This window comes from Polyodon spathula, chromosome 1, assembly GCF_017654505.1.
Source record: "Polyodon spathula isolate WHYD16114869_AA chromosome 1, ASM1765450v1, whole genome shotgun sequence".
In the NCBI taxonomy this organism is placed as follows: domain Eukaryota; kingdom Metazoa; phylum Chordata; class Actinopteri; order Acipenseriformes; family Polyodontidae; genus Polyodon; species Polyodon spathula.
Genome location: NC_054534.1, coordinates 42,187,759 through 42,211,980, shown reverse-complemented (window position 1 = coordinate 42,211,980; position 24,222 = coordinate 42,187,759). Strand labels below are relative to the sequence as shown.

General features: G+C 38.0%; 1 protein-coding gene across 3 annotated transcripts in view; it reads left to right on the top strand.

Annotated features, from left to right (window-relative positions):
• vps13a (vacuolar protein sorting 13 homolog A) overlaps window positions 1-24,222 on the top strand; it is a 123,581-nt gene that overhangs the window by 12,270 nt on the left and 87,089 nt on the right. For all 3 annotated transcript variants that reach the window (XM_041255980.1, XM_041255972.1, XM_041255989.1), the window contains exons 2-16: window positions 8,215-8,258; window positions 8,537-8,579; window positions 12,080-12,175; window positions 12,474-12,575; window positions 13,987-14,096; window positions 14,208-14,267; window positions 15,348-15,407; window positions 15,584-15,664; window positions 17,478-17,535; window positions 21,696-21,823; window positions 22,737-22,843; window positions 22,996-23,167; window positions 23,425-23,487; window positions 23,578-23,707; window positions 23,937-24,031. In XM_041255980.1, coding sequence (XP_041111914.1) covers window positions 8,215-8,258; window positions 8,537-8,579; window positions 12,080-12,175; window positions 12,474-12,575; window positions 13,987-14,096; window positions 14,208-14,267; window positions 15,348-15,407; window positions 15,584-15,664; window positions 17,478-17,535; window positions 21,696-21,823; window positions 22,737-22,843; window positions 22,996-23,167; window positions 23,425-23,487; window positions 23,578-23,707; window positions 23,937-24,031 — 1,349 coding nt within the window. The remainder of the gene's footprint in view (window positions 1-8,214; window positions 8,259-8,536; window positions 8,580-12,079; window positions 12,176-12,473; window positions 12,576-13,986; window positions 14,097-14,207; window positions 14,268-15,347; window positions 15,408-15,583; window positions 15,665-17,477; window positions 17,536-21,695; window positions 21,824-22,736; window positions 22,844-22,995; window positions 23,168-23,424; window positions 23,488-23,577; window positions 23,708-23,936; window positions 24,032-24,222) is intronic.

Genomic DNA, 24,222 nt, shown 5'->3' with positions numbered 1-24,222 from the left:
ATTGACTCAGACACAGTATATGATTGTACAGTTCAGCCTTCATCTGGGAAAACCGCGTCCAGTTGTTAAAGCAGTGTGGCAGCAGTTGGTTCTGCACAGGAGTGTTGTAGCTGACTGAAACCATAAAACCATTCCATGACTGCCACTTCCATCAGTATACTGTGGCACAAGTACTGACTGGCACAGATCAGTGGTATCATTATCTTGTATCGCCACAAATGCAGTGCTTCTCAACTGCTGCACCATGTCCTCCCTGGTTACATCAAGCATACAGTCCAACAGTTTGTTTTGCACTGTTTTAGAAATGCCTTTAAACACAGTTACAGTTCTCAAATGCTCCTCCATTGCATTATCTATATTGGACACAAAATCCACCAGGCTCCGAAACACTCCCGGGTCCAAAGATGAATCATGTCCGCTTAATGCCTATTCAAAACGCCACAAAATCGCACGCAGTCACTCGACTTCGACAGGATGTATCTGTTTTCATTGACTTCAGCATTGTTTTGTTTTTTTGTTTTTTATCCAACACCGTAGCTTTCATCTAATTGTGTAGCTAAATGTACACTCCCCAACATGGTTCATGATTCATGTTTTTTAATCCTTTCAGAAAGATGCTTCAAGTCATTCACTCCTGTTTTTAGTCCAAGCAAAGTCCCTTCCAAACAGCAAATATGGGAAGCAGAACAGTGAATTTCTAGTAGTGCTGCCACACAGCCGCCACTTTTTGCAAACTTTTGAACATACTCCTTACCCCTGTCATTTGCAGATTGCTGAAGTGTCAGATCAAGCTGATGGGGTCCTAATATTTTCAGTTTCAGCATCTCCTGGAAACTCAGTCCTAAGAATGCATTCGTTAGTAAGCTGTCAGCACTATTAATCTCTGCCATTTTTGCAATGCAACAGTCTCCTCGGATTGGATAAACTGCCAGTTTCCTAGGTAACGGCTGTTTTACCCACTAAACACTGCACTTGGGTGACAGATAAACATGCCCCATTGAGAACGGAACACACATTGGAATTCAAGGCAGAGCTCAGGAATCACTGCTGCACATGTGCTACAGGGGCAGCAGGGAAACCGTCCAAGGTCATGACTGCACATGTTCATGCTCATTTGTGGAGGTAGCAGTAGACAGTCAATTATCGTAATGATGTTACTAGCAGCCAGAGACAAAATAGCAAATTTTATTATTGAATTCAAATTGGTGGGGCGGTGCCCCAATGGCCATTGTATGCCAGCTGTACCAGGCTTGCATAATACCAAAATTGAAGTAATACGTAAATTAAAAAAAACAAAAAAAAAAAAACACTTGGTACCATTTGGCAATGCTTACTATTTATTAACAGGAAGTGTAATACAAGTACAGTATGCATAAAGCCCAACTTATGCATAATTTCCAAACCGCAGTTAAAGGTAACATAACATACCGGTTATAATTGGGGGTCTACCTAAATTGCGATTTTTTGGAAATAGAGAAATTGAGGGGTCACTGTGAAATTCACCTCTTTTAGGGGCTAATGCATACCAGACTAGTATGGAGAGGGGGAAAAAAAGAAACCTCATTTAAATGAGCACAATGCAAGTGACGCAAACTTTGTATCTTCCTTCTGTAGATAGGCTTTTTTTATTCCTTTGCCGTCCTGTGTGCATTGCACTTAGGCTAAATAAATAAATAAATAAAACATCCTTAGACAAATAACATTTAAAAAAATACTCCAAAGCGGTTAACTTTTTTGTTTACTGTTCAAGTGACAAAAATGTTTTAATCAGACTATCAGTTCGTCTGTAGTGGTGTACAGACTGTAGGAGGTGGGACAAAGTCAGTGTTGCATTGTTTTGTTTTAGGTTGCTAAAATCTAGTTTTCAGCTTTGGAGGTAAAATACCAAAAATGGACGACAAAGCAAAAAAAGCAAAGTATGGGTCTCTCTAGTGGCGCATCTGGTAAAGGCGCTCCATGTGGAGCACAGGGTGCTCCCTATAGACTGGAGGTCGCCGGTTTGAGTCCAGGCTATTCCGCTGCCAACCATGGACGAGAGCTGCCAAGGGCTTATGTTGGCCAGGTTGTCCTTGGCTCACCATGCACCACTGAACTCTGTAGACTGGCCAGGTGCCTGCAAGCTTGCCTGTATGCTGCCCAGACCTGCGTTGTCCTTCGACACTTTAGCTTTGAGGTGGCTGCATAGCGAGCCTGTAGAGTGAAAAAAAAAAACGGTCGGCTGATGGCACACGTTTTGGAGGGCAGCGTGTGTTTGACTCCTGAATCAGTGCAGGGGTGGTAGTGGTGAGCTGAGCCTTAAAATAATAGAATGACTATTTCAAATTGGGAGAAACAGGCACTACAGGTATGGTCTAGCACAGCCACCTCGGTTCAAACAACCTGTTGTTGTTGCTGCATATTTTCTAAACGCAGTTAGAATTTTAGACCCGAATAGGCATGTTTTCTTTGTTTTGACTCGGTACTAATAAAATAAATTCCTGAATATATTGCCGTTATTAAAGAATGCCAGATGCCCTTGGGTACCTGAGCATTGGCACTGTTTCTAATCAATTTCCACATCTGTATAACTTTGCCAAGCTTTGCCTTACACTTCCAGCCAACTCTGTGGATGCAGACGTTCAGTCTCAATGTGTACGGGCAAATCCACTCTAGACAGAGAATGTTTGCAGCAACTGCTGGGGTATGTTTCATGCTTGCCTTTACAAATGACAGCACACTGTTTTTAGGCTTTTATAGTGCTTTGAAATATTTTCTACTTGGGTTTATTTAAAGTTTAAACAAGTCAGCGGAATGTCAGTGAAATCCTAATTTTATTCCATAACCTACCTGTGAAAAGTACGTAAATTTACAGCGATTTAAGTAGAACCCTAGTTATAATGAATCAATAAATTATAAATTTATTGGACAACTATAAAACATAATAGCAGTCAGCAGAGCCCGAGGTTTGCGGCTGGGCTTCTCTGCAGGTAGGTGGAATCATGCTTGTATCGTAGGTGGTTATTATGGTCCCTATGCTGTCCCTGTAGCTAAGTCTGTTATTGCATAATAATAATAATAGTAATAGTATTCAAATTCTGTTGGAAGTTTATTGGCTGCAATCTTGTTCATCTTCCGTTCGACATCGGGATTCTTTATTAATATTGGCCACAGCGGTTTAAGTATAAATAATTATACCATGACTGCCGACAATTGTGTGAGCTTCTCTTTTTGTAAAATACTTCTATTTTGTAGTCCCTTGTATTAATTCAATTGAATAATGAAATAATTAATACATGCAAAGGTGCATTCTAACCACCTCCGGTACCCATAGTTACAGTACTGGTATCACCCTACACCTTTTAAGAATGCCTGTTTTGAGCAATTTAGAGGCATAGAAAGTTATTTATTTAATATTTATTTGTACTACATTGGGCTGCAGCGGCAGTCTTAGTGTTGGTGTATAAGTCGTTTTTTTAGGCATTTTTGGGTGGCCCTAAAAAGAGGCAGCGACTAATACATGTAAACTACTGTATCGGTGTCACAATGGGATTACTACAGCCACAGTTATGGCTCACACAAACTTAACTGTCAACAACCTGATTTTATTTTTTCAGGCTCTACAGCATTCACATCATGTTGCTAGTTAGAAACACGAAACCACTGTTATAATTAAAAGTTTTAATTTTTAGTTATCTCAATATCCTTAGTCATTTTGAATATTAAACACAATCTTTTAGACTCTTGACTGACCTCCTCTCGACCCAGACTCATGTAAGTGGAGAAAAAAAAAAAAAAATCTACTGTTAACACAGTAGCTGTCCATCTCTATGAATTTCCTTATTCCCACCCTCCAGAACCATTGATTTGTCAATATTCAGACTGAACCCACCCCAGGGATCCATAGCAAACAGCTGTTGGTTAGAAAGCAGAGTAAACTTATCAAGTCTTGCATTACGAACTGAATGTTATAATTCCAGTGTCTTTGAGACTGGATAAAATAGGACAGTCAGACAAACAAAAATGCTACACAGCAGGTTTGAAATTGAGTTTTTGAATTTGCTGAAGAGCATGGCAATCGCAATGCTAAAAAAAATAAACACAAGACGAAACAAAGACTGATTTTAAATATGTCGAAACAAAATAGGTTACAGATTTATTTTACTTACTGGTACACTGGTAGTTATTACTTTTTTAGATCCATTCAAGCACCATTTGTCACTGGTTTACACTGTTACTATTGGAATTGACAGTAGTAGTGTTGTATCTCTATGTTGGTGTATTTTGGCACTGCACATAAAGGGTACATCAGGACTACGTGAAAGATATAACATAAACTATCCCACCTTGCTGTTCCAAATGTATTTGGTCATTGTATAATAATCTGTATGCACCCAAACATCTGCATGATGCCACACTGCTATGTCCAAAATTACTGTTCTCGAGCATCTCTACTGAGCCAAAAAACACGACCCTCACATGTACTCTGAAACATACCGGTGCATACCCAGTGAAGCGTTGTATTAGCTATATTACCTCCGTGTGGAAACACACTAGTCTGTGTGACAAACATGGTCAGTTTAATTTTCCGTGAGGAAGGAACTTGTATTTGCTTTCGTTTTCTGTAGTAGACATTGTAGCATCAGAGTGGGCAATATTATCATTCTGTGTATGAAATTAACAGAATTGAAATATACAGAGGGGGTCCTAAGCCTTTCTCTGTGTCTACTTGGTTTCTGGTCACAAACTCCCCCACTGACAAGGAATGCTTTTAAAAAGAGTCATAAACTACACTGAACAAAAATATAAACTCAGCATGTAAAGTGTTGGTCCCATGTTTCATGAGCTGAAAGAAAAGATCCCAGAAATTTTCCATATGCACAAAAAGCTTATTTCTCTCAAATTTGTTTACATCCCTGTTAGTGAGCATTTCTCCTTTGCCAAGATAATCCATCCACGTGACAGGTATGGCACATCAAGAAGCTGATTGAACAGCATGATCATTACACAGGTGCACCTTGTGCTGGGGACAAGAAAATGCAACTCTAAACTGTGCAGTTTTGTCACATAACACAATGCCATAGATGTCTCAAGTTTTGAGGGAGTGTGCAATTGGCATGCTGACTGCAGGAATGTCCACCAGAGATCTTGCCAGAGAATTGAATGTTCATTTCTCTAGCATAAGCCACCTCCAACGTTGTTTTAGAGAATTTGGCAGTATGACCAATAGGCCTCACAACTGCAGACCACGTGAAACCACGCCAGCCCAGGACCTCCTCATCCGGCTTCTTCACCTCTAGATCGTCTGTGACCAGTCACTCGGACAGCTGATGAAACTGTGGGTTTGCACAACCGAAGAATTTCTGCACAAACTGGCAGAAACAGTCTCAGGGAAGCTCATCTGCGTGCTTGTCGTCCTCACCAGGGTCTTGACCTGACTGCAGTTCGGCGTCATAACCGACTTCAGTGGGCAAATGCTTACCTTCGATGTCCACTGGCACGCTGTGCAACAGCGGTTTGCTTATGTCAGTGTTGTGAACAGAGTGCCCCATGGTGGCGGTGGGGTTATGGTATGGGCAGGCATAAGCTACGGACAATGAACACAATTGCATTTTATCAATGGCAATTTGAATGCACAGAGATACCCGTGACGAGATCCTGAAGCTCATTGTCGTGCCATTCATCCGCTGCCATCACCTCATGTTTCAGCATGATAATGCACGGCCCCATGCCGTAAGGATCTGTACACAATTCCTGGAAGCTGAAAATGTCCCAGTTCTTCCATGGCCTGCATACTCGCCAGACATGTCACCCATTGAGCATTTTTGGGATGCTCTGGATCGACGTGTACTACAGTGTTTTCCAGTTCCTGCCACTATTGAGCTACTTTGCACAGCCATTGAAGAGGAGTGGGACAACATTCCACAGGCCACAATCAACAGCCTGATCAACTCTATGCGAAGGATATGTATCTCGCTGCATGAGGCAAATTGTGGTCGCACCAGATTCACCAAATTGTTGCATGTTGCATTTTATATTTTTGTTCAGTGTAAATACTGGACAAGTGGTTTATCTCCATCGCTGAATGGATCTGTTGGCGGCGCAATCCAGACAGTTTTGGGTGCATTGATACCTAGGTCAGAAAACAGTCCATTTCATAAGTCCAGTGTCAATTCTGCAAACATTCCGAATCAGCTGGAGCTCTAAGGCTTTGGAAACATATATTGAAGTAACACAGTGCTGCTATAATCGTGGGTAGGTCCCTTCAGTAGTTGGAAATGAGAGCAACTCCGTCTTGGGTTTCCTTTTCCCTGCAACCACTTACACAGCACAGACATTTTATTTATTTTTATTGAATGCAACATTAATCATAATAATACATTAAAATACAACATGCGAAGGAAATGTGTACAGTGTGAAACATGTCTAGTACACAAAACAAAAACAGGTACAAATTAATTCCTTATGGAAAATTAGACTGACCATGTTTGTTCCACACGGAGGTAATATAGCTTACACAATGCTTCTCTGGGCATGCACCGGTACATTCAGAGTAAATGTGAGGGTACATGTGGAAGTTGTGTTTTTTGGCTCAGGAGAGATGCTTGAACAGTGATTTTGGACTTGGCAGTATGGCATTATGCAGATGTTTGGGTGCATACAGATTATTATTCAATGACCAAATACATTCAGAACAGCAATGTGGGATAGTTTGTTTGATCTTTCATGTAGTGCTGATGTACCCTTTAAATTTACTTGAAGCAGTTATTTTGAAATATTTTCTATTCCTAGTTTAACTAATAATGAAAAACAAGTCAGATTACACCGTGTAACAATTTTTTTTTTTTGTTCCTGGGTAGTAAGTGTTATTTCCTAATTGCTTATGCCTCAAAAGTATAGAAAATGGCTATTATTCCCCACAAACCTTGCCTTTGTGACCAGAACAGTGATTAGTATAAATACATGTTAATTTGGATTCATGTGTTGTTTTTTTCTGACTTTATGTGAACTAAAAGACACACATTTGCCCGTTTTCCCATTGGAAATAGTGATATTTTGAAATATCACTGTCCTGGTCACAAAAGCAAAGTTTGTGGGGAATAATAGCCATTTTCTGTACTTTTGAGGCATAAGCAATTAGGAAATAACACTTACTACCCAGGAACAAAAATTGTGTTACATAGTGTTATTAATGGAATATTAAAAACTAAATCTGTTTTTCTTTATGTATCAGTGTTGAGCATATTAGGAAAATATATATATATATATATATTTAAAAGTATTTTACACAAGTATAACACAAAAAAGGTTTCAAAAAGGGGGGATTGACTGACTTTTATGCCAGTGCGACCTATACAACTATTTTTACGGTAATTGGTCTGTTCATAACATTTATTTGTTGCAATACAAGATCAATTATATAATTTAGTAATTTTCAAAATGATTACCACTTTCCCATCCCTAAGAAGTGTAAAACAGACAAGATTTATGGAATTAGGGCTGGGTTCGAAGGTTCGTCAGACGCCATTGACACTGTTTTTTTTTTCCCGGTTAACAGAAACTGTTTGACAGTATATGAATACTATAAATCACACACATGCAAAATTCAATCTTTTGATTTGTATAATGCATGTTACGTAAACCCAAGTTGTTGTATTAAAATCCGCTCCCGGTTATACGTAGCAGTTCTATATGGTGCCACTGCCGTGTATGGAGCAAGGTATATTATCCAAAGCACTGGGGGTGGTACGGTTGCAGTGATTCAGCAAAATGTGTACTGAATATCTACTGTACAAAACAGTGTAAGAGAAGTGCTATGGTAGAATGTTTGTTTGAAACACAATCTATGATAACACTAATAATTTTAATTTCGAAAACTGAGAATTAACCTTCTGTCCCCCCTCCAGCTCCTGTTATATAGAAGAAAACTTTTGTTAGCTACAATGACCTTAAATGTGCAAAATATTTTGAGCAACCTCAACAGAACTGCCATATCCCAAAATGAATCTATATAAATCTGTCTGTTTTTGTTTAGTTGAGTATAAGCTCTGCCTAGTGTTATACATTGGCATTTGTATTAAGCTTTTATCGAATTTGGGATTAACTTGAAACGCTCTAATGCTGGTACCATACAGATAAGATGGAATTTAGGATTTGGCCAAAATTCTCACGTTCAATTCAGTTGACCCTATGACATGATTAATGAAATTAATTAAAAGTAAATATTTTTGTTTCTAGGTAATGCAGTGCTTAGAAATCTTGATATCAAAGAAAATGCATTGGTAAGTGAGATTACATTTAAGAAATTATATATATATATATATATATATATATATATAATGTCTATATGTCCTAGACTTGCTATTGTGTGCATTCAATAATACTTGATTCAGTGATTCATAAGTCTCCTTGTTCCAAACCAGTCCAATTGCTATTATCCCTTTCTATGATTGATAGCGTGGAGGTGTGTATGTGGTAATAAAATACTTAAATTGAATATGGTACACAGGTACAGTAAATGTGCATATTTGACTAATTATTGAAACCTGTTTTGTTGTAGAGCCAATTGGATATTCCATTTAAAGTAAGAGCAGGACACATAGGTAAGTTTGTGTTTTGTGAGTTTTATGCATGTTAATGTAAAATGATACATTGGTAAATAACAGTAAAGTTATGTCACATAGACAAACATTTTGGCTATGTTCGGGCAGATGATGCATTTAAACAGACAGAACTGAGGGGCTTGCATGTCCACCTGAGAAGTAGTGCGGCACCCGAGCTGACTGGTACATCTCTGCTCATTAGTGACCAAGCCTGTACTTTGCCTTTATTGCGTCTTGTATTGTATGCATTGCCCCAATATATATTTTTAAACGTAATTCAGATTTTTCAGATGTTTTTTTTATTCTAAACGTAGTTGTAATATTTTGAAATAATTAATTGTTGTCAGGTATTCGTAAGGTAAAGAAATATTCCATTTATCACTAAGAAAATGTTAATAATTTATGGAGATTTTGAACAGCCTAACAAGTTTACCAAATGCATTTAATTAAGTGCTTTTAATCACATAATCTTCCAACTAATGTGGAATAGCTACTGGTAAATAATTACAGTTAAGTAACACAAGGAAAAGGTATCTTTTAATGATTGCCTGCAAAGGAATATAATGAGCCACAGGGTTTATAGCTCTGCCAGATGTACTTGCAGCCCAAACAGTTGGCTAGGAAGGCATATATTTTGTCCTTTTCCACCAGTTGGTAATTTTAAGAGGTTGATCTGCATAAACAAGGGATTAATATTGTCAATGGTACCAGAGGTTATTTGTTATAATTACAGTAATTACTGTAACATGTCTTCAGATTATTGATGTTATTTTTATCATTTAATAATGCTCCAATCCATACACCGTGGATAAAAAGGCGTATTTTATACCACGTTATTTAAGTAATTTTCACATAATGATTAACTAAAGTATATCATTGGTGCTGCTTGAGACGTACAGTGTGTGTTTTTGTTATTGAAAAGAGAATCTCCTATCTTGTCTCAGTACCTGCATCAAGCCCTAACAGTTTTTGCTTCCAGCTATGAACTTTGACAAACATACGACACCTCTGGCATTTAAGTAGGATACATCTTCTGTTTTTAATTATGCAAGGAATCACCCCAGCACAGTGAGTTGTTTACCTAGAATGTTTTGGTACTTGCTCTATAAATATCTATTCATTACAAATATTCAAATTTGAAAACTGGTTCAAATGAATGGTGTATTGTGGAAACGATAAGCAGTGTTACAGGATGCACGGGCGTAAAAGATGACGGTGTATTCCACTAGTGATTTAAGACCTGTCAATAAAAATATCAAAAAAATTCTGATTGTTTAAAAATACTGATGAAATAAGGACAACACGGCATAAACCAAAGGTAAAGTAATGTGTTTTTGTAAACACTGCAGGGTTGTTCTGTAGCATTTAATACTTAATTCAGAAACCTACAGCTTGAGAGAGGAAACTTTGTCTTTACTACTTTTCAAACATTTACTGGAGTGTTTAACACAACATTAGCAAATTGCACCTGGCAGCAACATATGAATTACAGTATTTCAGACAAACTAAGATTCAGCATATTAAAAAAAAAAAAAAAACAATGAAAAGGTAGTGATTATTTCTGATTTCAATGTTACCATAGTTTGTTAGTGAAAAAGTGGCAAAGAAGTCTGTCTGTTTAACTTAATTTAGTATATAATGCTTCAGCTGGAACTGATGTAGCCTCAAGGGCGATTAGAGAGCTGCCAGATATAACTTAAAGTGCAACAATAAAAATAATGCACTGCATTTCAGATGTTTTAGTCATCATGTTTGTTTTTAAATCCATTTGCATTCTTTGTTTATACGTAATACAAAAAGGGAAATTTATCACTATTTTTGGTGTGTATATTACAATTTTTATTGCCCTTTTTTATATGTATCAATTTTTCATCAAATATCCTATGCAAACACCAAGATCACCTATCGCAAAACGCATTTAGGTTTTTATTAACAAAATCAGTTTTATTTTTTGTAACAGTTGCATTTTCCCCCAACAGTTTACAGTGTGGCTATGTTCACGCAGAGAAAGCATGATCTAAGGAAAGTAATTCTCTGAATTCAGCTGTTAGCTTTGAACCTACTTTATTTTCCATAAATTGTACTTGTTATCTAAACGTGTACTCCATGAGAATAAAGCCCATGATGCACTGTACACAGGCTTAAAATAGAAGAGGAGGTATATGACCTGAAGTAGGAACTCGCTGGAGGAATGCATTGATTGCTATCGCCTGTGAGCCCAACAAACCAACCAGCAACCAGTATCCTGCTATACTGTGCACCTGGAAAAGAATTGCATAGCTGTATAGATGGGACAGTTGAGGTGTTTAATTGGTAAAATGTATTTAAACCTAATTTATGTAAATCCTATTTGTTGCACAGTGGACAATAAATGTTGTTTGTACATACATGCATTTAATTTTTTTTATTTAGATGTAATTATTTTAAAAAGTCACATTTAAATGCACTTGCAAGTTTTGTTGGTTTCTGAGTTGAACAACAGATTACATTGAGAATAATGCATGGGCTAGTGTGCAGTATGAGAATGTAGTGCCTAACCGATTGGTGGGATGCTATGCCTAACCCATAACCCACTTATTATGGGAAATATCAACTAGATGAAAAAGATGTTTACCAGTTTCTTATTTGTTTAATAACACAGCTTCTTATGAAATCTAAAAGTTTATTTGCAGATAAAATAAGGCAAAAAAGCAACCTATTTTGCAAATCAACAAACATTAATCATAACACATGGAAATCCTAACTTATAGTAAAGCATCAAGTAACTAGACTAACAGAAATAGCACTGTGCTGATATTAATCTACCAGTGTAGCCTGCAAAACCCAAGTAACATGATTTTGTACACTTGAATGCAATGTAAAAAAATGAACAAATGTTAAATTATTTTCTGTTTGTATTTGTAATTAATTTAGAACAATTTGTAGACTTTGTTTTTCACTTTGACATTATTTTGTTTGTGTTGATCAGTGGCAAAAACTCCTAATAAAATCAATTTTAATTCCATGTTGTAACACAATGAAATGTGGAAAAGTCCAAGGGGGGGTGAATAATTTTGAGAGCCACTGTACATGATATTTCAATTTACTATTTCCTTAACTCACAGAGCAAAACAATATCTATCACAAAGTCACATATTTGATGTAATCATATAAAAATGATACCAGTAATATAATAATAATAATAATAAAGATATAAATAATATAAAAGCTCCAAACAGGCTTTTGCAAAGTCTCAAAAACACAGAAGTCTTGCTTTGTTTGTGCATGTCTGTTTTAAAACACAATAGTGTTTTTTTAGATTGTGTTATTTTAATAGTACATTACTACTGGGTTATTTGTGTGTGTTTTACTCTCATACCAGAACCGGCTTGTGCTGAGCGTTAGCTACATGCTCCGAATGCAGGTCAGGCCTCCATTTACTGATTTGTTTCTTGGCATTGATACCACTTCTGAATTTGATTTTTTGTTTTTTTGTATTTTTTTTTTTTTTTTTTTTATAGAAAAGCTTGAATTGAAGATCCCTTGGAAAAATCTGTACAATCAATCTGTAGAAGCCACATTAGCCGGAGTGTACCTTCTCATTGTTCCCACTGCCAGTAAGAAGAAATTAGTTGCTACAGTATTTTAAATGCATGGACTACATCCCCTGGTGTTCTTGTTCAACCTTAAATAAATTTGCAGCAAAGCCCTATATAGGCTATATAGTGGACTTAGTGCTCAAAGGTGCAGTTTTGAAAAAAACAAATGTATTTTAATTTTAAAATAAGATATCTGGAACTACTAAAGGTTAAATTAATCTCCGTTTGCAGGCCAGGTATTTTGTTAACTAGAACCACTTTAACAGAAAGGAATGCTGCAGTTTTGTTTGGTATTTCATTAGTTTTTTGTGTTAAGGTATAAAGTATGATGCAGAAAAGGAAGAAAAGCAACTACAAGAAGCCAGACAAAGAGAACTACAGAGGATTGAAGAAACCAAGTTGAAAGCTGAAGAAAGAGGTAAAGGGTTGGGCACAGCACATGTTAAGATTTATGGATTTGTCTCTTACTTTGACACCTTAAAAAAAAAAAAAAAAAAAAAAAAAAAAAAAATGGATTAGTGTTGTGTGATTTTAATATATTTTTATTTATTTTTTTGTCAGGAAAAGAGTTTTAGCTTAGACTGTGAATTTGGTTGTTAAAAAAAAAAAAAAGCTTTTTGGTTATATGTAGGGCTTCTGTTTTTCGAGTTTTATTAATTGTATTTTTCGGTGCATATTTTGAGCTATTTTCGAGTTAAGTAAATCAGTTTTTTTCTGAGCTTTTGTTTTTGTGTACTGTATGAAATTAGTGTTTTTGGTTACTTTCCAAAGTGTTTGTGCCTTTTTTTCTGTCAATATGTACAGTAGTAACTCGACAGTACTTGTACACTTAAGTTGTACCTTCTTTCCATTGCTGTCTTCCATGACAAAATCCCTATGGTCACAGGCACATTTTTCTGGGGTTTTTGTGTGTAGGCTTTTTTCTGTTTTAAATCCTCCGTATCTGAACAGTAATACAGCTTTAAATCCTGCTAACAAGCCTCCATCCTGATTGTAAGCTTGTTTTAAGTATTGCAAGTGAAGTCTCCAATAGAAATGTAGGACTGTGCTGTCACTCATTAGTTGGGGCGGGTTTAAAGTTTTCAGAACGAATCAATGATAGATGCAAGTCAGGAAGGTGGGACATTGCCCAGCAGCACTGGGAAATGTATTTATTATTATTTTATGTAGTAGGTTTTATTTTTGAATGGGGAAAAATGAAACGATTAACCGTTTCCACAGGTTTTCCGGTGTTTATTGGCTATCTACCGATTTCATTTTATTTTGTATTGGGGGTGTTTTATTGGGTTTTATCGGGTTTTAACGGTTAAAACTGAAAATCCGAAGCCCTAGTTATATGTTAGTGTATTTTCTAGGTCTTTGCACTCCACCTTTTTTTAGTGAAATACAGTACCTGTTGTAATAGGTTTAAAATAAATAAATAAATAAATAGATTCAGGAATGGGATATTTATTCAGTTCTAAATTAGCACATAGTATTGGCAACGCTCTTTAAAAATCGGACATGATGCAGAAGTCAGGTTTTTCAAGAGGGTGAACGTCCACAGCTCTTCCATTTTTATTTGGAGGTGCATCAAAATCTTTAAGCCAAGCCTAAGAAGTGCTGAGTGGCAATTGTTAACTCTCCCCTCAGTGCCCCTTGTACCTCATTAGACTCCCCAGTTGAGGCAGTAATGAGGTCATGAACCTTGTGAATGTGAATAACTAAAGATATGTCCCAGTCTTGCAGCTCTGTCTCCCTCAGCTGTGTGTGAATTTAGAAAGGGGTTTTAGACAGCCCCTGTTAATAGTGATTGTACTTTAATAAGGAACCCTTTCTTTTGTTCACAGAAAAACCAAAAGAAGAAAAACAAGACACCTTTATTGAAAAGTTAGTCACTCAGGTCATTAAAAACCTGCAGGTTAAAATTTCAAACATCCACATTCGATACGAAGATGACGTAAGTTTTTCACTTATGTATTGTAGCTAAATATGTATAGGGTTACGTAACTTCAAATTTTTGTCATAATAATAGCTCAGTAATCAATTGCATTTTATTTTTTTTATTTAGATCACTAATCCTAAAAGTCCATTGTCATTTGGTGTGTCGCTTCAAAATCTCAGTCTACAGGTAGTGTATTTTCATATTACCCACTTCTTTACATAACGTGTGTGTGTGTGTAATATGTATGTGTATACATATATGTGTGTGTGTGTGTATATATATGTATGTATGTGTGTGTGTGTATGTATATGTATATATATGTATGTGTGTGTGTGTATGTGTGTATGTATGTATATATATATATATTATATACATATATATACATATATGTTTTATATATATATATACATATATATATATATATATATATATACATACATATATACACATATACATATATATATATACACACACCACATATATATGATTATATTATATGTATGTGTGTGTGTGTATGTATATATATATGTATGTATATATATATATATATATATATATATATATATATATATGTGTATATATATATGTATGTATATATATATATATGTGTGTGTCTGTGTGTATAATTTTTTGTATTTATTCATTTTTTTTCACATACTGGGGTAGATGCAAGTATAGATGCAAAATTCTTATTGCATTGTGGCCAGTCAATTACATTTTATGATCAATGCAAATTACTCAACCTGCACAAATAATGATCCGCAATTATGATAGGTCTGATGAAGACATTGGTCTGTTTAGCAGCCACATTTACAGAGTTGGTACATAGAGCGGTAGTCGCTGCATGACATTTATAGCGCAAGAAAATACAAACCAAAAACATGTTGGAGAAAAGGCAGCAAAATCCTTGCATCACATTATGTTTGTGCTCGCTTAGTATTCAGATCTCATCCAATTCCATACTCTTTTCTTCATTTGAATGCATTTCAATATAACTAATGGATTAGTGATATCAGAGTGCAAATTTGAACAAATTTGAACACCATTATTTTTATATGCTGCATTTTTAGCGGCTGCTAAACACGATTTACGGCAGCATTACGGGGATTTGCACCCACAAATCACTTTGCGTGTATCCTTGCATGTACCCTATTGTATCTATTTTACTTCATGTTTACAAACCATTAGAGATGACATTTCTGTAACATTGTCCAGAGATTCTTAGTCCTTTTTGGTTTTGAATCGAATTGTATGTGTATTTTGCAGACTGCAGATCGAAATTGGAACCCATGTCTTCCAGATGAATCTAGCAAGTTGTTCTTTAAGGTACAGTAGTTATAGGGTTTAATTTAAAATAAAATGATTGTATATTTCAAACAATGCAAGCTGATGTATCCAGCGTAAACTAATTTTTTTGGGGGGTATGCCAAAGGGGGTTATAACATTTTAGGCTTCATTATTGGTTTTAAAATACTTTTTTATAATGTCTTCTTTTTTTTCAGCTTGTACGGCTGGATAATCTTTTTGCTTACTGGAACGTAAATTCGGAACTCTATTCTAATGACAGCTCTGATGAAGCCCTGGTAAGCTATCGGTTACATAATATACATTCATTACTTTTAAATGAAAAGGTCTTGTTTGTTTGTCGTGTCCTAATAAATGAATTCACAACCAAAATAGTTTCTACTTTGAGCACTGAAACAGTTAATATTGACTGGACATCATCTGTAGTGGAACTTTTATTTAGAGAATCATAGAATACTGTGTACCAAACTGCATACCAAATATAAAGAGCTCATGCCAAAGCATCTGGTCTGCATCATTGTGATTGCCAGAGATTTGCGCAAAGAGGCAGTAAATTTAATAAAATTTAATGGACACCACTGGTAATAGAACTTATCAAGTTTAAAAAAAAAAAAAAAAAAAAAAAAAAAAAAAAAACATTTCTCAACAAAGAATTTCTCAAGCAAAGAATTTGGAGATGGTCTTGTGACGCGTACAAAGTAAGAACACCAAACCTACTGTCAAGCATGGCAGTAGTAATATCCTTCTATGGGGCTGTTTTTCCTCTAATGGCACAGGAAATATAGTTCCAATACATGATAAAATGGATTCCATAGCATACCAAAATATACTGACCAACCATTTAAAACCCTCCGCTACAAAACTTGGTTTAAAGCTCAACTGGACATTCCAACACAACATCGACCCACAGCACACGGCAAAATCTACTTCAGAATGGTTAAAGAAGAATAAAGTCAAGATTCTGGAATGGTCTAGTCAAAGTCCCAATGTAAGTCTGATTGAGAATCTTTGGTATGAGTTGAAAAAGGCTGTGCGCAAGAGAAGTCCTCGGAATTTGAATGAACGTTGAAGAATGGTAAGAAATCACTAAAGAATCATGCCAAAAGAATCATTAACAAATATCCTAATCATTTAAAAGAGGTTATCGTTGCTAAAGGTGCCTGAACAAGCTATTAATTTAATTTTCTTTGTCAGGGTATAAATACTTTTGAATTAGCATTTTTGGAGTTTTGCAAAAAAGTTGCTGAAATATCTATTTCTTGTAACTTTTTCATCATCCACAAAAGCAGATCTTTTGCTACAAAAGATTTTTCCTATAATTTGTTTTTGAGAAATTTCTAGAAATTAGAATTTTATATTGGGGTCTGTAAACTTTTGACTACAACTGTATGGCATGACTTTCACCCTTGTGGCGATTGCTAAAACTGTGTGCTTGAAAGGGTTCCTGCAGCTATACATAGTGGTGTTTAAATGCTAAGGTTATACACAGCATGAGGGCCATCCCTCACTGTACGGTGGACCATATGCCATGGGCACTCAATTGGTCTTCAGCCAGAATGCTAAAGGCAGCTTATTTTCATTTTAAGCACATCTGCTGGCGCTGAAAGTCCTTTCCTTGCGACGGCTTGGGTATTGTATCCCATTCAGTAATAGCTACATTTCGTACTTGAAAGGGTTGCCTGAAATAGAAATGTAACCATTACCCTTCTGGGGGTGGGGGGTGGGGGGGTTCCCCCCCATTTTCAGATATATAGACAAAGCCAGTCTTCATGGCTTTGTTTACATATTTTCGTGTCTGAGACTTTTTTACTTTTGCAATGGTCAAAAAAATACTGAACACACACTTCTGATCTCAACGAGTCAAGCTGGGTGATCATGTGACCACCAGTTTGTCGTTTACAGTACAGTTGATGCAGGCATTTTTAAGTGATATGAAATGAGGTGGAAATCAATTGTATGATTGTTATAGTTCCTTGCTGTTAAGTAGAGTAACATTAACCAAAGTGATATTATCTGTCTTTTCAAATCCTTCCAGTCAATTTTTGCAGATACTGTAACATTGAACTATTTTTTGTTATTTCTAATGTTTAGGGCAACTTGAAGAATGGTGTTGCAATGCATAACTTGATTCCAGAGGGTTATGATTTCAGTAAGTAGCAAGCTGGGAATTTTGCTGATTTTTTTTTTTTTTTTTGTATTGCACTATATTAATGTTTACTTTTTCAACAAAGCTGTTTTTAAATACCCTGTTAATGGTGCAGTTGTTTAAGAAATAACAATGTGTTAAATGCAAAATTGTCATTCCTTGCATTGGAAATAGTAGATTTGTAGCAACAATTGTTGTTTTAAATATATAAATTGGAAATGTTCAAACCGTTTGTGTGGACTGTGGGGTTCGAGCAGTTGCCCTGCTTAATCACACCTGCAGGCTTTGATCGATTTAAAAAAAAAAAAAAAAAATTAAATTGATTGATTTTAGTAGCAGGGTTCCGAAAAATAGTGTTCCCGTCCTCAGGTGTTGCTACAACTGTTTAAATAACGGACCTGTAATTTTTCTTATTTATTGTTAACATCCTGACAACTTTTTACACTTATAACTTTAAACTATATTTCAGCATTTTTTCAAAATGTCAGCTCTAGTGCACTGATAATGTAAGGATTGCTGCCCACATTGTCAAAAAGGTAACACTGTAATAAGGATCCATGATGTGGTATAGAACAGAAAAGCCAGAGCATGCTGGAGTATCTCGATGCTGCTTTGGTGAACAGCTGTTGGCATCACCATTGCGAAGGCTGTTAGTTTATTCTGACAAGCAAGCTTCCATCAGTCTTATGTTTGTACTGACCGAGTGGTTTTGCCATTGGCTTTTACTGTACATTGCCACTCGAAGTAACTGCTACCAGGCGGCTGCTTCCAATCACGACCCGGTAGAGTACTTTAGCACCAGGTCGGAACCGGTACCGAACCGACCAGATTCCAAACCAGTACTAAACTGGTTCTGCACAAGTACCAACCCGGTGCCGGTTCCGCTCGGGTCTTGACCCGCCTGGCCATTTTTTTATATATACGCAGATTGAACTGTACATTGCATTGCTTGTTCCTTGCATCATGTCCGGGTTCCATCCCTGTGAGACATTCAAGGCCAATCTGCCAAAGGAACAAATGCACAACAGTTGCTCTTCCTGCCTGGGCCCAGAGCATGTCAAGGAGGCGCTAGTTAACTGCAGTTTCTGCAAGTTTTGTGCCCCATTCTCCAAGCTCACTGAGGAGATGAGGTTGTCCCGCAGCTCTGAAGAGCGTGCTGCATCTCTGACTCCTGCACAGCGCTCTTCTCCATCACCCTCTCTTAGAGAGGTTGCTGCGTCTGCACCCCATGGCTCAGTGCCAAGGGAGAACATACAATGCACCCGGGAAACTAGCCCAGACTCAAAACCATCTTCTCCACCTTCATCATCCTCCTTGAGCTATGTCTCTCCTTCCCGGAAGAGGATCAATAGTCGCTATTCCAGGCGATTTGCCAGGCTCGGTGCAGATAGAGAAAATCTGGGCAACAGGGAGCAATCCTCACACAGTTGCTGCAGGACCTCTCAGTACCACCAGCACTGACTGCCCCCTTGGGGGGGCCCCCACAGGGCTGCAAATGCAGATTGGCCATAAGAGGACATACTGTCCATTGTCACCTCCTGAGGAGGAGGGCGAACAGGAGCTGATGCTCCAGTCTCAGGACAGAACAACTACCACAACTTTGCAGGTACCCTGTCCTACAGCAGCAAAAACAAGGCCATACATCTTTGAGGAGCCTACCACCTTTCCCATACCCCCCCACCCATTTCAACCGGATTTCCTCCATGAAAGCCAATCTTCCTGGGACCATCCGGCAACAACTCCTGCTTTTCCCGTACGATGGACAACCTGTACAGGACCCATTTTTCCGCCAGTTGAGGCGACCATTGCTGCCTTGGTCCAGCTGTCCAAGGACGCTGCCTTCCCAAACAAGCAATCGTTCGTTGCAAGGTTAGGGAACTGCAACAGTATCCTGGTAGCCTACCAGTCACAGTTACTGTGGTCCATTTTCACAAGCCACAGGCCCTCACGACAACAGCTGGACAAGCAGCATCTGGTGAAAAACCTGCTCCAGCTGTCTTAAGCTCAAAAAACCTTGCTGTGCTGGTAGCTGCCTGCACCGCTGTTGGATACCCTGATCACTCCAGGACATAAGTTCGTTCTTGCAGTGGACTGGATGCTGCAGCGCGGGAATCCACAAAGGACCTGATTCACTTGCTTCCAAACAACCACCTCTGGTATGTAAGCCAGCAGCAAACTGGCACCCTAGGGCCCAGTAGCCTCAAAGACTGGCACTGCCGGAGGCGATTTTCGAGACAGGCCAGCGGCTGCTCTCCATGGAGGCCATAATAGGTTCCGCCATCCTGCTCAGAGAGAGGCAGCTTATACCTTCACAGATAGCCTCCTATCTGAGTGTGCGTGGAGTCCAGGTCCATGCACTCCACTCTATTCTCCATACTCTGTTGTCCGACAGACGCTTGTTTGGAGCTTTTTCAGCTCACAGTAGTGATGTTCCAGAGACTTCTGGGCTTGATGGTAGCAGCTTCCCCCAGACCATTGTGTGTCCTGTGCATGTGCTCTCTCTAAGCCTGGTTCATCAGCATGGGTTTTCAGCCTGCATTGAACCGCGGCCGCCTGTTGAGTGTCACGTCGCTGTCTGAAAGTGCTCTGTTGATGGAACCAGCCTGCCCATCTATGCCTAGGCGTAGCACTGGACAGCATCACCAGAAGAATGTGTAGAATGGCAGAGGGGCACAGGGGGGTGTGAACCCCCCCTTGGCAGAGTCTTCATATCAATCTTTTGGAACTGCAGGCAGTTTATCTGGCCGTGCAGAATTTTTTGCAGGAGGTTCAAGGGAGACATGTGCTTGTCCATAAGGACAACACTACAGTGGTGGCTTTCATAAACCACGAGGGTGTCCTCAGGTCTCTCACTCTTAATCACATAGCCTGCAAGCTGTTGCTCTGGGTGCATGAGAACCACCTTGCGCTACGGGCAGTACACCTGCTTGGGGTGACAAACTGGGCAGTGGCCCTCATCCTTAAGGGGGAAGTTCCCAGCGTCTCAGAGTGGGGGCTACACCCAAGGTAGTGAGCCCCATTTGGTAGACATTTAGGAGAGCGGAGATGGATCTCTTTGCCTCCCAGGAATCGTCCGACTCTCCCCTCCGGAACTCCATAACAGGCGGGGACCCACTGGCAATGGATGCCTTGGCACACCTGTGGCCAAGAAAACCATTATATCCCTTCCCACCGCTCGCAATGCTCCCACTGTGTCTGGAGAAAACCAGGCAGGATTGGGCCGGGGTGCTATTAGTAGCCTCTTATTGGCCAGGGAGACTGTGGTTTTCAGCCCTGATTATAGCTTCTGAGCAGCCAGCCGTGGAGGCTGCACCTGATTGGCAGCATTTAAGCCTACTGGGTCTGTCCAATAGGGTTATTAACAACCAGCAAAATGCCAGAGCAGCGTAAGCGCATTCCCAGTACGGGTACAAGTGGGGTGTCTTTCAGATGTGGTGCCTACCTTGAGGTCTTGAACCCACGACCTGTCCCATGGCAGTTATACTGAAATCTTTGCAGGACCTGTTTGATAAGGGGAAATCTCCCTCTATGTTAATCGTCCATCTGGCTGCATTTTCAGCTTGCCATATCACGATTGACTTGTGCTCTCCAGGAGCTCACTTCCTGGTGGGGCAATTTTTAAAAGGAGGTCGTCTGCTTCAGCCGCCTATGAAAGATATTGTTCCTCGCTGGAGGCTTAAGATGGTGCTTGATGCGCTCATGAAGCCTCCATTTGAGCCTTTCCATTCAGCTGAGCTGACATTTATCACTTAAAGCGTATTTCTCATTTGCAATCACCTCCGCTAAGCGGGTGAGTAAGACGCAGGCACTCTCCTTTGAGAAATCTTGCTTACTTTTTGCAGAAGCCAGGACAAAGGTTACGCTCCATACCAATCCTGTTTCCTTTCCAGTCTGATCGAGAGTGGCAGCTCCACGCGCTTTGTCCTGTGGGGCATATTGGAGCTGGAACCAGGGTTATGATTATAACCAGGGTTATGATGTTTACTTTCACCGGTCGGCAGGCTACAATAGCATTATGTTAGTACTTTGTATTACTTGTAATTGTCTTTTTAATACAATTGTATATCACTAGTAAACAGGTGTGATTAATCGATGTAATAGTTTGGAGATATATACAATTCACAAGCAGAGTGACTTCATGTTTTGTATCTTTATTTTTTCAGTATTTCGTCCAATCTCTGCCAAAGCCAAACTTCGCATGAACCCTCGTTCAGATGTTGACTTTTCTTCCCCAAAAATTGACTTGGACGTGAACCTGCAAGAGGTCGCCATAGAGCTTAACAGACCACAAGTAAAATATACTCAGTTGTACTTTTTGAATGAGAATTATTTAGCTTCTTTTTGAATGTTTGCACTTCTGTTAGCATCAGTGCTGATTCCACTTACAGTATTACTAAATGTAATTAATATAAAACATGTAAAATAATACCAGAAAGTTTAGCGTATTCCTTTTGGGAGTATTGCCTTTATCATCTAGTGTGTATAAACAAGCCAAATGTCTGGAAAAGAGGCATTAAGATGTATTTATTAATGTACATATTTTTAAACTGTTGACAAACAGCCAAACAAAATATGAATTGTGAAGCTATGCGATAACGCAGTAGATAGTTTTTTATTATTTATTTTTTGGCAACTAATTTCATTTATTTGAAAATATTAAGAAAGATTCTCCTCCTTTTAAGGTAGCGTTTAATTTAAAGGAACAAACTGACAGCAGATGCTAATGTAACAACAATGATTGATAATGAGGCAGGCAGGATAGGTAACTACCTCTACAATAATAAGGACAACTTCAGCAATTTGTAAAACTATAGTCCGTGCAATTTTGTTTTTGTGTGTGAATTCTATAACCCTATATATCTAAAGTATAAAGTCTTCATAGTCTAGCATTGCTGGCATAGGCATGTTCTTTTCATAAGGCTGTGTAGGAGGTTTTCATGTGTCCTGGTGACATACCAGTACTTAATTATTTATTATTATTATTGTAACATCTGATTGAGTCAGTGGTATCTAAGATATAGCCTTTAGATTTGTCTGCCACATTTGTTCAGACTTTACTTGGGCTACACCCCTGATAATTTCATTCTTTGTTCACTTTTAACATGCAGTGGGCTAAAGGTTCTGTTATGATACTGTAATACTATATTCTCTTTAATTATTAATTGCTTATTTTTTTTCTTATTCATATAATGTTTTATTTCCAGTACCTCAGCATCTTGGAGCTTCTTGGATCAGTAGATATGATGTCTAGGAATTTGCCATACAGAAAATTCCGACCAGAAGTTCCTGTCCACTCAAATGCAAAGCTGTGGTAAGCCATATTTCTCAGTAGTTTTACACTTTAACCTTTTATTGTATCGGATACTACTTTTTTCATATATTTTGTTCGGAATGTATATAATAGTCATGTGTTTTGCTTTTATGTATGTATGTATGTATGTATGTGTTTGTTTTTGGGAACAGGTGGAAGTATGTCACAACATGCATTTTGGAAGTGAATGTTAAACCTAGACATGAGATGTGGTCATGGAAGCACATTAGGAGGCACAGACAAAAAGTAAGGACGTACAAAGAATTATATAAAATGAGGATAACAACCAAGAAGCCAACTGAGGAACTTTTTAAGCTTCTCCAGGTGTGTAAATATTTGATTTGTATTGTTTAATATGTTGAACCTATTAATATTATGCAGCTATATTATAATGCTATTATGTTGAATATATAATCACCCAAGAGTAGTTGCAAACTAACAAATCTAAGACATTTTAAAGGTATAGTGTCCTGGATAGCTTAACATTGTTTACATATTTAAGGAGGCTTCTAAGCTTGTTTCCTGAAAACTGTTGAACGACACTGCTGGGTTTTTGATTCTTATCTAACATGTGTTTTTAGGAACCAGAAAAGACGTTGGATATATTTAATATCACACTAGCACGACAGCAAGCAGAAATGGAGGTACATATGCATTAATAGAACATTGTGTACTTTTGTTCCTTTTTTTTTGTTTTATAAAATACTTTATGTTCCATTTTCTTGATTTTATAGGCTTCAAAGGCCGGTTTAAAAATCTACAGACCAGGGGTGAAAGTTGAAGAGGAGGAATCGGGAGGCTGGCTTGGATGGATGTGGAACTGGTCAGGAGAGAAGCAGGAGGCTAAAGAAACCAAATCTGGAGGTGATGTTTGATCTTGGCCAAACAAATTGAATAAGTGCGCGAGAGGACACTTTTATTCTTTTATATGTCCTATAAAATAAATTGTTTAGCAAGTGTCCAGTAATAGTGGACACATTGTTTAAGTTTATACTTCAGTTGTGCAGTGCAGTGTTATTTTTAGTTTTTCCAGGACAAGGGGGGGGGTAGTCTTGTGTGTTACTAATATATGCACTTTATAACAATGTTTCAGGATTTGATGAATTGATGACCCCTGAGGAGAAAGCAAAATTATGTAAGGCCATTGGATATAGTGAAACTGCTGTTGATCCCACCTTGCCAAAAGATGTAAGGAATCCTAATTTAATATGTATTTTATAATTTACAGTTTCAAATATATGAACTGCTACTTTTACTTGGGATTTGAAATCATGCAAGCATAAATTCTTCATGTGTGCACTTCTTTTCAATGCTGCAGTATCTGTGGTTTTTTAATCCAAATAAAGCAGCATACTCCGCAGACCCTGCCACGTTTAGGC